Below are 11762 nucleotides of genomic sequence, written 5' to 3'. Positions count from 1 at the left end.
GGAGCCGACCCCCAGACGGCTCTCCCAAAGCCCACTCGGCTTCTCCAGTTACCAGCAGACAGGTTTCCGGTTGCCGAAACACAGTTCTGTTCTCTAAAAAGACTCCTGTACAATTAGGTTTTCTGCCCTGTATCACCGGGAGGCAGGAGCCCGACCAACACTCCCTCATCCAAAAGGAGGGAGGGAGGAAGGAGAGAGAGAGGCGTGGGTCTCAAATAAAACTCCTGGCCAGGCGCTCATCCTCCTCCGGGCCCCCCTTCAACAAGTACAAGGCAATTACATTCTGTTGTGAGTTATTAAATTGGGGGGGGGGGGAGAGAAACATAATAAAATGGAGACATTTGTAGAGAGGTTGAAACAAAGTAAAAGCAGTTAGAAATAAAATCAATAGCTAAAGTTTCCTGGAGCCTAACCTCCAAGCCATTATTATATGAGAAGCAAGGCTAACTAGGTGCTAAGGAAGTTAGTGCCTGGTGAGGAAGGGAGCTGGGAGGGAGGGAACGCCGCCTGCCAAAGCTGACTGTCTTACGCGGCTGAAGAAGTGGTGTGCGGTGAGAGCTAGGCTGAGGAATCTGCCCCAGGGGAGGCTCAATTCTTGACTCGGGCTATGGGACTCAAGAGGCAATAAGGAAGGCACTTCCGCTTACCCGGAAGTCCTGCCCCTCCAGAAAAAGCGAGGCACGCAAGTGTCTCTCTAGAACAGCTTCATTTCTACCAGGCCTGTTATGAGCATGGAGGTGGGTTACCTGACCCTGTCTCAAAAAACACAACAAAACAACCCTCCCGCCCCCCCCCCCCAAAAAAAACAACCACTTTTGGGCCTGGAGAGAGAGTTCGCTCCTAAGAGCCCTGGCTGCTCCCCCAGAGCAGCTGGGTTGGATTCCTAGCACCTACACGGCAGTTTCCAGCTGTTTGTAATTGCAGTTCCCGCACGTGATGCCCAGCTATACATGCAACCGCAATACACATAAAATAAAATGTAAAAAAAACCAAATGTTTTGTTTTCTTCAAGGTGGGTGACCGGAAGAGGGGATAATGGGAGTAGGGAGAGCATGAGGGAAGGGTTGGCAGCCCGACTATCCTTCACTTTGAAAAGGTGCGCTACTAATCTGAACCAGAAGAGGGCAGGGCTGCTGAGATGGCAAGTATGAACGCCTGAAGGGTCTTGGCCCTTGGCAGACACCGTACTGAACTTCCTCTGTTGGGCGGGTTTAACTGCTCGGAAGCGGAAGCCTCGTTCTTTTTCCGTTCTCTTCGGTTCTTACCGCTGTGAGTGTTTCGGGCAGGAGGGGAAGGGAGTTAAATCCGTGGCAATCCGCAGCCGTGTAGGGTTTGAGGAGCACGGGTCTGAGGGGAGCGTGTGAGGGAGGCGAAGGGAGTGCAGCGGGGCAAGGTGGGGAGGCAGGATCACGGCCGGTTAACTCACTGTTCCCACAGGTGCGGTCGCCAGCGCCGAGCCCGTCACCATGGTGAGTCCGGGACCGGGGATCCGGGCGGGCTCCAGCGCCCCCAGGACGCACGTGTCCCCGAGCTTATGCCCTCTTCCTCCTGTTTTGCAGCCTCGGAAAATTGAGGAAATAAAGGACTTTCTGCTCACAGCCCGGCGGAAGGATGCCAAATGTGAGTGGGCGCTTCCAGAAGGCTCGGGAGGAGCCCCCGGGGGCGGGCCGACGGAGGGATTGGGCGTCTCTGAACAGTAGTTTCTGAATGCCATAGGGTCTCCCGAGGGATCTTTCGGTTTAAGAGCTTGGAAATCCAACATATCACAAACACTAAGGTCGGCCCTTAGGCATTGTGAGCAAGTACACACCTGGTCAGCGCGCTTTATCGTTTGGTACCTTACCAGGCTTTGCGTGATAGAGGCAGGAGGATCTCTGTGAGTTAGAGACCAGCCAGGGCTGCATAGTGAGACTCGTCTTCCAAAAAAGAAAAAGTTGGTTGTTTTTGTTTTTCAAGATAAGTTTTCTGTGTGTTGCCTTGGCTGTCCTGGACTTACTTGTAGACCAGGCTGGCCTCGAACTCAGCGATCTGAGTCTGCCAGTTTTCAAGTGAAGAAGGGTGATGGTGAACCAAGTAGAGCCAGTATGGTGGCCATGCCTGCTTAATCTGAGGACGCCGAGGTGAGAGGGCTGGGCATCCAAAATCGTCTTTGGTCTACATAGCAAGAGTCTATATCTCACAAATCCAAAGTAGAGGCCGGGGGTGTCAGTATGTTGGTAAATTGTTTGCCCAGCATTCAGGAAGGTGCTAGGTTCATTTCCTTTCTGCCCTGCAGGGTCTGGTGCACAGAGGGTAATCCCCCAATTTGGGAGGCAGAGTAAAAGGATGAGGGAATTCAAGGTTCTCCTTGGCTAGGTTGTCTCAAAATAGATGAATAAAGCAAGCAGGTTCAAAGTTGTTTTTTCAGCTCCTGCTGGTTTTGTATTGTCCTTTTATACACAGGGAGGGAATTGTCCCCTATTTAAAGGATGTTTGGGAGGATGTGCCCAATGAAAGACCTTGGATGACGTTATCTCACTTAGCAGGAAAAGGGGAGTCTGTGATAGCCCTGTGTGTGTCTTCCCTTTCCTCTCAGATGTGTCTTTTAAAGAAGCAGATAATGAAGTAGGACACGATAGGCTGTCTTGTTAGGTTGGACAGGAAGAGCCTTTGAATCAACTGCAAGGATCATGTCAAACAAGCAATTGCCTTTGATCTGGTGCTGTGTGGACTGGCCACTACCTGTGGGAAGGATGTCTCCTGCTGGTGGGCTCAGAAGTGTCTGCTTGTGTTTCCCATCCAGGCTGTAACATTTGGCACTGCCTTCCCATGTCCCAGCTCTGGCCTGGGTGACGTGTCTTTGCCTCCTATTTAACATGCATGAGCATGGGACAGGGTTTGAGGTTGCGCCTCTAGATTGATAAGGACATCTTAGCAGATCCATCAAGTTCTTTAACAGGTTCAGAAATTAAGTCAAGCATATTTGCTGGAGGAATGAATGCCATAGGGTCTCCCAAGGGATCTTTCAGTTTAAAAGCTTGGAAATCCAACATGTCACAAACACTAAGGTCGGCACTTATGCATTGTGAGCAAGTACACACCTGGTCAGCGTGCTTTATCGTTTGGTAACCTGATTTCTGGTGGGTTTTATTTTTAGAAACAGGCTGTGGACCCTGAGTGACCTGGCACTCACTTTGAGGCCCAGGCTAACCTCAGATCTAGAACTCAGTGATTCTTCTTTCTCCCAGGTGTTAGGATTGCAGACCTGTGCCACCATTTCTGTTTGTTTTGTGTGTGTGTGTGTGTTGGATTTTTGTTAACTGTGTATGTGTGCTAATGTGGGGGTCAGAGAGCAGCTTGCAGGAGTTGGTTCTTCTGTATGGAAGATCTCAAGAACCAAACTCCCAGGAATTGGGTTTGGCAAACAGTACCTTTGTCCACTCAGCTATTGCATTGGCTTTTCTTTTTTGACCTTGAACTGCCTCTGTCTCCCAAGTACTGGTATTACAGGCATGCTTCAGGATGCCCTGGTCAGCATTTCCACTGTGTGTGGGCACCACATTGACCTGGACACTGGGCTGCTTGCACATAAATGCCTGCTTTTGCATTTATTTCTTCATCTTGGGTATTTATCCAGAAGTGGGACTGCTGCATCACACAAGGCTGGCTGTCCTTGGAGTGATGCTGGGAGGATGAGAGCGCCTACCTAGGACCTGAGGCTCAGAGGTCATTTCTCAGCGCTGGCTGAACTGGATAAGGTGGAGTGCCACTATAACTCCAGCGGTTTTGGTTAGAGGCAAAAAGTCCTCTCAACCACACGGTGAATTTAGGTACTGCCTGGATACATGTCTCAAGAACTGACTCATCTCTAGAGAATAGAAAAAAGGTTTGACTTAATTTTCAGGAGTGTTGTAGCTACAGTCCAGATATCTGAATTTGGTAAGGTAGAAGCCAGAGTGGCCAGTGCCTTGAGCGGGCTCTGGGTCCCAGGGCTTCCTGTGAAGTTGCCCTGTCGCAGACAGAGGTGAAGTTGAGAGTGCATGTTCTGTTTCCACGAGGTTAGGGGCCAAGTGAATGTCCCTGGTTAGGTTTGAGTCTTTGAAGCATTAGGCATTTCACTGCTTACAAGTTGTTAGTGTCTGAAAGGTTTGCAAGGAAGTTGGAGCAAGAGATTTATCAAGTACTCAGTGCTGGCTCGTTCAGTAGGACGTAGCTGACTGTCCAGCTGCTGTATAGCTTTGCTGTAGGTGAAATGTGTCCACATTGGAACAGAACCAGATCCAGTCCAGTTGATTGGAGGTACACCTGGCACCTCCCTGAGCTGGAGTCACAAGATAAAATTAATGCAGTAAGAACCAGGAGACTGTTGTCTTGAGAGTTAGGGGCTCTTGATGCTTGCAGAGTTTGCTTTCCAGCATCCTTAGGCTCTCAAAACTGTCTGTAGCAGTGAATTTTTTTTTTTTTTAAGACCCAAGTTCCACAAAAATTTAGGGGGAGCTTCCCTGCGCACTGGAAATAGAGCATCCTGAAACTGCAAGTCTGGTGTCAGAGTGGGTTTCCAGAAGTGGAATGTTATTAGTCCTAGCAGATAACTCGTTTCCTTACTTTACAGACTGTCCCTTAAAAAGATTGTCATGGGTCGTTCTAGAATGTTCTGTGGTGCTGTGTTTAGTGTGCCAGGTATGGATTTTGTGTGCACATGCAAATGGATTGGGTAAGCCCAAGACCCATGAAGTGTAATAAGAAAATGTAGCTTTCCAGCATGTTGAGCATTTGAGAGCAGGGGAAGTATGAGGAGGTAGGAGCTTCCTCTGCTCTGGTGGTGACAGTTGCGCCCATTTGTTTCTTGCCACTTGCAAGAGTGTAAGACCCATGACCTGTGTGGTTCTGCACCAGTTCTCAGGGAGCTTCATCCTAATTCTGGTCTCCTTGGCAGCTGTGAAGATCAAGAAGAACAAGGATAATGTGAAGTTCAAGGTTCGCTGCAGCAGGTACCTTTACACCCTGGTTATCACAGACAAGGAGAAGGCAGAGAAGCTGAAGCAGTCCCTACCCCCTGGTAAGTAAGGCTGAGATAGTGGTGGGGTCGGGTCACCCCCAGGATTGGGAGAGCCGCTTTGTGGTAGAGGTGTTAGTCTTTGCTGTGGATGGTATCAAGGCATGGTTGTGATTCTCAGGTTCTGTCTGATCCCAGAAATAGCTTCCTTGGCCCCAAGCAAGTTATAGTTCATTTAATCCTCTTAAGACCCTACTCCATGATAATCCTGAGTTTGTGGAAAGAGGAGCCCATGAAATGCAGTGGGGTATCTCTGAGGTGAATTTATGTCAACCATCTCTCTCTCTCTCTCTCTTTCCCCAGGTTTGGCAGTGAAGGAGCTGAAATGAACCAGTCCTGCATTTAACTATTAAAAATTCTGGAAAGTCTTTGTGTGTGCTCAAGTCTTTAGATGGGAGGTGTGCTGTGGAGATGAGCTGTAGATTCTGGTGCTACCTTCTGCACCCCAGATCTTCAGCTGGGATCTCAATGGATGAAAGAATTGCCTGGGAAAACATTGGGAAAGGCTGCTCTTCGTGGTGGGAAACCTGTATACACTCCCATGGTTTGGAAGTGGTCTGTGGGGTGGGTTGCCTTCTGATGAGAGGAGCGGAGGGGTTGAGCTTCTCTGGCAAGTAGCTGCAGGCTGCTGCCCTTGGAATATCCCCTGGTACAAGAGAAAGAAGTGTTCCTTACTTGAGAGATTTGGAATGTGAAGTCAGGAGAGCATGGGGCTCCAGGAGATGAATGGAGAAGGGGGTCTGAAGAACAAAGAAGATGAGCTTACCATGGACTGCCTGGGCAGAGGTGGGGATCTGCTGCCTCTGGGCATTGCATTATACATGGTGCAATACATGCATGCAAGCAAAACAACACAATTTAAGTAGACAATTTCTAGGGATTTAAAAGAAGGCAAAGCGAGCATTGACAGTCTAACTGTTCTGGACTTGAATGCCAACAGCTTTTAGTCTTGCAAACTGGCTGTGAGCCACACTGCCCTCCACCAGGTGGCACTCCACTACAATAAGTAGGCCCCAAAGTTGGGGAGGGGTGAGCCATCACGTGGATCCCAGGCTGGCCGTAAATCCCCTCCTGCCTCCTGAATGTGGGTCTGCAGGTGTGCCAAACCCAAGTTAATGTGCTAAGATTGGAAGTTCTTAATTTGCTTTTAAAATGGAGTGCAGCAGGCTGAGGGTTATGCTAAATGGTTAAACAGGTAGGTTGTAAGCAGAAGCGATGTGCTGGAAGGCATCATTCTGGGTGTGCTGTGAGCTTTTTGGAAGACATGGGCTTTGTTTATCCTGGGAGAGAGTGGGACAAGAGACACCCATAGTAGTTTAGAATTCCCAAGAAAGTTTATGGCTTTGGCCTCCTTTGTCCCCAGCACATTTCTTAATGGCTCACCCTAGTTCCTAGGAGACAGATGGGATTTATCTGGCCTTGTGGTCCACTGAAGGCCCCTTTTCATGCAGTGCCTCCTACACTGGCAAGTCTGAGTCACTTAACGGTCCTTCTGCGGTCCCAGGCTGGCCCCAGAGACTGAATAATGTCTTTGTGCCCTCAGGTGGCAGGGCTCACCACTGCTGAGGTCCAGCTCTGGGCCCCTGGGTGGCTTCTTTGTGGGTCAGTACCCCAGGAGCAGCTAGAACGCCCTTGTACTGAGCTCGCCCTCAGGTGCACACAGGTGTCCATGCCATGTCCCTGAGAGCTCCGACCTTGGCTTTTGCAGTGTAGATCTCTCAGTATAAGAGTGAGCATCATTATCCCGGGGTCACAGAGGGCAGGTGTGCAGGACACTGGGTGGCACCTCTTAGCTGTTTCCGAGGTTGCAAAGGGGCCCCACGGGAGATGCTTCACATTTCCTGCTTGGCAGCCAGTTTGGGGGGGGGGGGGTCACACATAAATCTGTCCCTCACTTAAACCAGCCTCACTTCTTCCCTCTCACCCTCCATTCCCTTTTCTCTCCTTCCTATTGTGTTTTTTATTTGTTTGAGACAGGGTAGACATAGTCCTGGTTTCCTGGAACTATGTAGCCCAGGCTGACCTTGAGCTCACAGAGATCTGAGGCCCTCACTCAATGCCCGGGCTGCCTTAAGCTTGTGATCCTCTGCCTCTACTCCCTGAGGGCTGCAAATACAGGCATAGGTCACCTCATCAGCTGTTTTCCTCTGTATAATTTCCATATAATGGAATACATTTATAATCGAAGCACCTGGCTCAAGGCCAGCCTGGACTACATAGTTCCAGGAAACCAGGACTATGTAGCAAGACCCTGGCTTAATAGAAAAGACTCACCCTTCTAGGTATAAGTCTACAAATCTTAGCTGTGTAATGGCTGCTCGAGTCCACAGAACCTTTCCATCAACTCCAAAGCCCCTCTCCCACCCTGGTCCCTGGGAAGCAGCCCCAGCAGCTCTTGCGTTTTTCCTGACTGGATTCCCCTTCCGCTCTGCACTGCCTGCTAGTCCCTGATTCCCACAAGATTCCCATCTGTCACTCATAATCTTCTGGATACATCAACATCACTATGTCCTGTGCACACATCCCTAAACTACCCTCCCTTCTCATGCCAGTACAAGACTGAAGCAATGGTCATGTTCATACTCACCAAGGTTTAAAGCCTCCCTTCCCCTGCTAAACACTGTAAAGACAGGAAACTTGGGTCTTGATCATCACTAGGTGCCTTAGGGAGGATTCCTAGACAGTGTGCCGAACTAATGAGACATCCCTAGGGGTGGGTGAGGGATGTCCCCATGACTCTTGTCTGTCAAGTTCAAATATGGTAGCAGCCAGGCTCTAGCAACTACAGAATGAGGCTGGTTGTGAGGAAAGACCCCAGTGGCTGGCAGGGCAAGGCAGGACTTGCTTCTAACAGGGTTCTTTGATACAGCAAGAGCACCTGTTCTCGTGCCCAGCAAAACTTGCTTGCCTTTTCAGGCCACCACCATCACTCGGCAGATTCTTCCAAACCTGGAGCTCCCCCTTTCCCCTCTGGGGTCTCCTTTCTTACCTCTGCCCGCAGCACCAAGTGTCCTCCACTGGCTGCCCAGCACTGCTCCTAACCAAGCCACCTACCAGGAGTCACTGGCCTTTAACTGCCTCCTTCCTAAGTTCCTTACACTAGCCATACCAGCGCTTGGGCTGGGAGCTCTGCACTCGATTCTATCCAAAAGGCAAGAGAAGTGATGGGCTGGACTTTGCTGTTGTGACACCCCCCCCCGCCCCCAAAATACTCGCTAACTAACCTGGCATGTGTTGCCTTCACAGTGTGTGCTGCTGCCAACCACACTCAGGGTGCATGTCAGCAAGGTCCTGGGGCTTTTCTGCTGTGGCTCTCCCTTCCTGCGTTCTCTCTGCCCACCCCTCCCCTCTAGGAGCTCAAAAGCCCTCCCCAGCCCTGTCCTTCCTGCCCTACAGGAATTAAGCAATTAGTCCCCCAAACACCTGGCCTCACTTGGATGCCTTGCCCTGAAAGGATAGCTGTTGGGGTAGACTGGACAGTGGTTGGTAGTTCCTGGCTCAGCACATCTTCTCTGAGTGCACGTTGTCCATACAGAACTGATTCAGAGCGAATCTTGTCATGTGTGGTGCCGAAAACCTATGATTCCAGCTCTCAGAAGGCTAAGGCCGGATGATCCTGGGTTCAAGGCCAGTATGGACAACTTAAACTTTTATCTCTCCCTCCCCTCTTTGGTTTTTCAAGACAAGGTTTTTCTGTGTAGCTCTGGCCACCCTAGAACTCACTCTGTCTAGCATGCTCAAGACCATGGGTTCTAATCCCAACACTGCAATAAACAAATAAACCAGGTATGGTGGTGAATGCCTTTAATCCCAGTACTAGAAGGCAGAGGCAGGTAATCACTGTAAATTCAAGGCCAGCCTGGTCTATATAAAGAGTTCCAGGACAGCCAGCACTACATAGTGAGACCTGGTCTGGAAAATAACAATAAAGAAATAAAAGAGTATTTAACGACTAGCCCAGCCTCCTAGGCCAAGATTACTAATTATGTATGTATTGACTGGCACTTTATGGTCATTTTTTCCTTTATCTGTTTATCTAAGATCTCGTCTCACATAGCCCAGGCTGGCCTCCACCTTGCTACTGGCTTGAGGCTGACCTTTGAACTCCTAATCCTTATGCCTTCCTATCCTAAAACACACCATCCAGCCTAGGCCACTCTTTTGATATGATAGTAAGGCATTGCTAGGAGCTTAGAGACTGAACGTCACTTTACACCTTCTACTTTTTTCGTCGGGTCAGTGTATGCTTTGGAGCCTTATTCATAGAGCTGGTTGGTGTCTGTGTTCAGGAGAAGTGGGGCGGGGCCTGGCCAGAGCCTCGTGCAGGGCGGGGCGAGTCCTTGTCTAGGGCTGGACATGGGGCGGGGCCTGGGTGGGGCGGGACCGATCGAGTCCTGAGCGGGTGTTAGCGGCGCTGGCAGTTGCAGTGGGGCCACTGCAGTTTGCCCAAGCCATGCCGGCGGCGCGCGTGGAGTACATCGCGCCCTGGTGGGTCGTATGGCTGCATAGCGTCCCGCACCTCGGCCTGCGCCTGCAGCGGGTGGACAGCACTTTTAGCCCCGGCGACGAGACATACCAGGAGGTAAGCCCGTGCGTCGCAGATCCGAGCCGCCGAGAGGGACCCTCAGAGTAGGAGCCAGAGCTGGCCCCTGCGCGCCCAAGTTCCCACTCCATCCTCTCTTGCCTCCTAGCCCGCGCTCTCCGCGTCTCTCAGACCCCCTTGGTTCTCTCCGGGGTCCCTTCACCGGGACGCTCGTCCTAGCTGGGAACCTTTGAGTTCGTAAAGCTGGAAAGGTGGTAGTGGAGAACGCTGGGGAGGGAGAGAAAGGACGCGGAGGCTGCGCGGAGGAGGGGGGGCGAGCCGTCCGTCCGGAGACTTACGGTGGGGGTGGGGCATCTGAGGAGGGGTGACTGACGGTACGCGGATGTGCGGGGGTGCTCCGAAGTTCCCCCCTAACACTGACTCCAGCACCAGACGTTCTCTCTTTCGGTCCTGATGGCCTGAGAGAAGTTTAGGCAGAAACTGACTTGAATCTCCAGAGTCCTCAGCGCTCCATTTCCCAGCCCCAGCCGGTAGGGTAGGAGCCGGGAGCCGCTGCCAATACCTCCGCCTTGGCCCCTTCTCAAAGGCTGCGGGGCTGAAATAAGCGGCGTGGGTGACTAACCTCTTGGACGCCAAAATCCACAGCTGTTTGAGTCAGGGAAGGGAGGAAGGTGGCTTCAGATCAACCCCCTCTTGTACCATGTCCTGCAACTGTCCTGGCATCCCTACACCTTCTAGGTCCTGAAATCCGGATGTCTTGGTTCCCGGGCCGTCTACCCTCCTCATTCTTATACTTCTGAACTGTCCCTGGGCCTTTCCCTTGCGGGTTTGGTGGTCATATCCAGGCTTCTGACCTCCCTTCCTGACCCAGCTACACACAGTCCCTCAGCCCATCTCAGCCTCGGTCACCCAGCACGGCCTCTGCCGCCCTGGCTGAGTCAGTCCCCTCTGCCAGGTCAAAGATTCAGGAGCTGGGGCAACCTAGGAAGAGGCCCATTAGTATTAGTTCAGAGTTTTGTGCCCATATCGGACTTTGACCTCTTCCTGCAGTGGCAAGGCACCAGTCCTTACCTCTGTAGTGGGGCGCTGAGCAGGGCTTCTCTAGACTGCCCAGGAGTGGCTTCTTGTCTTCTCCACCTGTCCTCATTCTGAGGCCAGGGGCTCCTGATCCCTGCCCTGTGCACTCCCCAAGAGTCAGTACCACGGAGTCTAATTATAACTTGCAATGGCCCTGCTGCTTGCAGGCTTGGGCAGTTACTCCCTGTTCTTCTGGGGCAATAGGACCCCTTTGTGCTGCTGGCGGGGGTCATTGTCACTCCCAGGCAATACAGCACTAACTTCTCTGGACTGCACTCCCACCCCGGTCTTGTCTGGCCCTGGAAGGAAGGCTTGTTCCCTGAGGACTGGTGGCTACCGGCTAGCTCCAGGGAGTCTTCCTTCAGCAAGTGCTTGAAAAGGGACGATATGGTTTCCCAACAGCTGTGCTGGGGGTGTGCAGAGATCTCAGATCCTGTGCTCTGGGTTCCAGTCATATTTTCTCCTCTCTTCTGGAAAAACAAAACAAAACAAAACTAGCCCCACAGCTGGGTCAAGGAGACCTGGCTGGCAGAGGGATGGCATGGGGGCAGCCTCTCATTCCCACAGCCTGAGCCTGACTCCACCCACCTCAGTCTATGGATAGATGGCAGCTGTGTGGTGCTGGAGAGTCCCACTCACAGTCCCTGCCTCTAGGGTCCTGACCCCCGAACCCTTTGTTCTGTCTCTTTCCCATGACCACTGTACCTACCCCGTCCCTGCAGGCATCCTGGTTCAGCTACGCGTGGAAGCTCTGGGAGGTGAATGTGGTGGGCCTTAAGGGAAGTCTGGCATGGGGTGTTATTTAAGGCCGCTCCTGTTTTGTCAAGTTCCCTTGTTGTCTGACCACGGGTCTCTTTTCTCCTGAGCGCTGGAGTTGGGCAGCCAGTTCAGTTGATTCACAGTGTAGCCTGGGTGCCTCCTGTCCTAAGTCAGCTTGGTCCTCAGCAAACTTAATTTTAGGCTGAGTGTTGTGCTGGGTGACATGATAACCAGGATAGCAGTGGCGGAGGCAGCTCTGAAGCCAGCGTAGTTTGAGGCAGGGGATTGCCAATCCACTGGCCGAGGCGGATTCCAGTTCTATGGCTGTGTGACCACAGGCAGATGGGA

The 11762-nt window shown here is 51.6% G+C and overlaps 2 protein-coding genes across 4 annotated transcripts in view; both read left to right on the top strand.

Moving 5' to 3' along the window:
* Window positions 1-1202: 1202 nt before the first annotated feature.
* Window positions 1203-5403, top strand: Rpl38 (ribosomal protein L38). 2 transcript variants are annotated; one of them, XM_021635011.2, is made up of 5 exons: window positions 1203-1269; window positions 1438-1469; window positions 1560-1620; window positions 4916-5038; window positions 5339-5403. In XM_021635011.2, exons 2-5 carry the CDS (start codon window positions 1467-1469, stop codon window positions 5362-5364), a joined length of 213 nt encoding a protein of 70 aa, XP_021490686.1. In that variant the 5' UTR covers window positions 1203-1269; window positions 1438-1466; the 3' UTR covers window positions 5365-5403. The 2 variants fall into 2 exon arrangements, with proteins under 2 accessions (XP_021490686.1, XP_060242426.1); XM_060386443.1 differs by lacking the exon at window positions 1203-1269 and adding an exon at window positions 1288-1345.
* Window positions 5404-9419: 4016 nt separating this feature from the next.
* Ttyh2 (tweety family member 2) overlaps window positions 9420-11762 on the top strand; it is a 41660-nt gene continuing 39317 nt past the window's right edge. Inside the window, exon 1 of one of the 2 annotated variants that reach the window (XM_060386441.1) lies at window positions 9420-9617. In XM_060386441.1, the coding sequence (XP_060242424.1) occupies window positions 9489-9617 (129 nt within the window). In that variant the 5' untranslated portion in view covers window positions 9420-9488. The remainder of the gene's footprint in view (window positions 9618-11762) is intronic. The other variant, XM_021635030.2, reaches the window with a different exon arrangement.

This window comes from Meriones unguiculatus, chromosome 7, assembly GCF_030254825.1.
Source record: "Meriones unguiculatus strain TT.TT164.6M chromosome 7, Bangor_MerUng_6.1, whole genome shotgun sequence".
NCBI lineage: Eukaryota > Metazoa > Chordata > Mammalia > Rodentia > Muridae > Meriones > Meriones unguiculatus.
The sequence above is the reverse complement of the archived record's forward strand: the minus strand, read 5'-3'. Positions and strand labels throughout refer to the sequence as shown.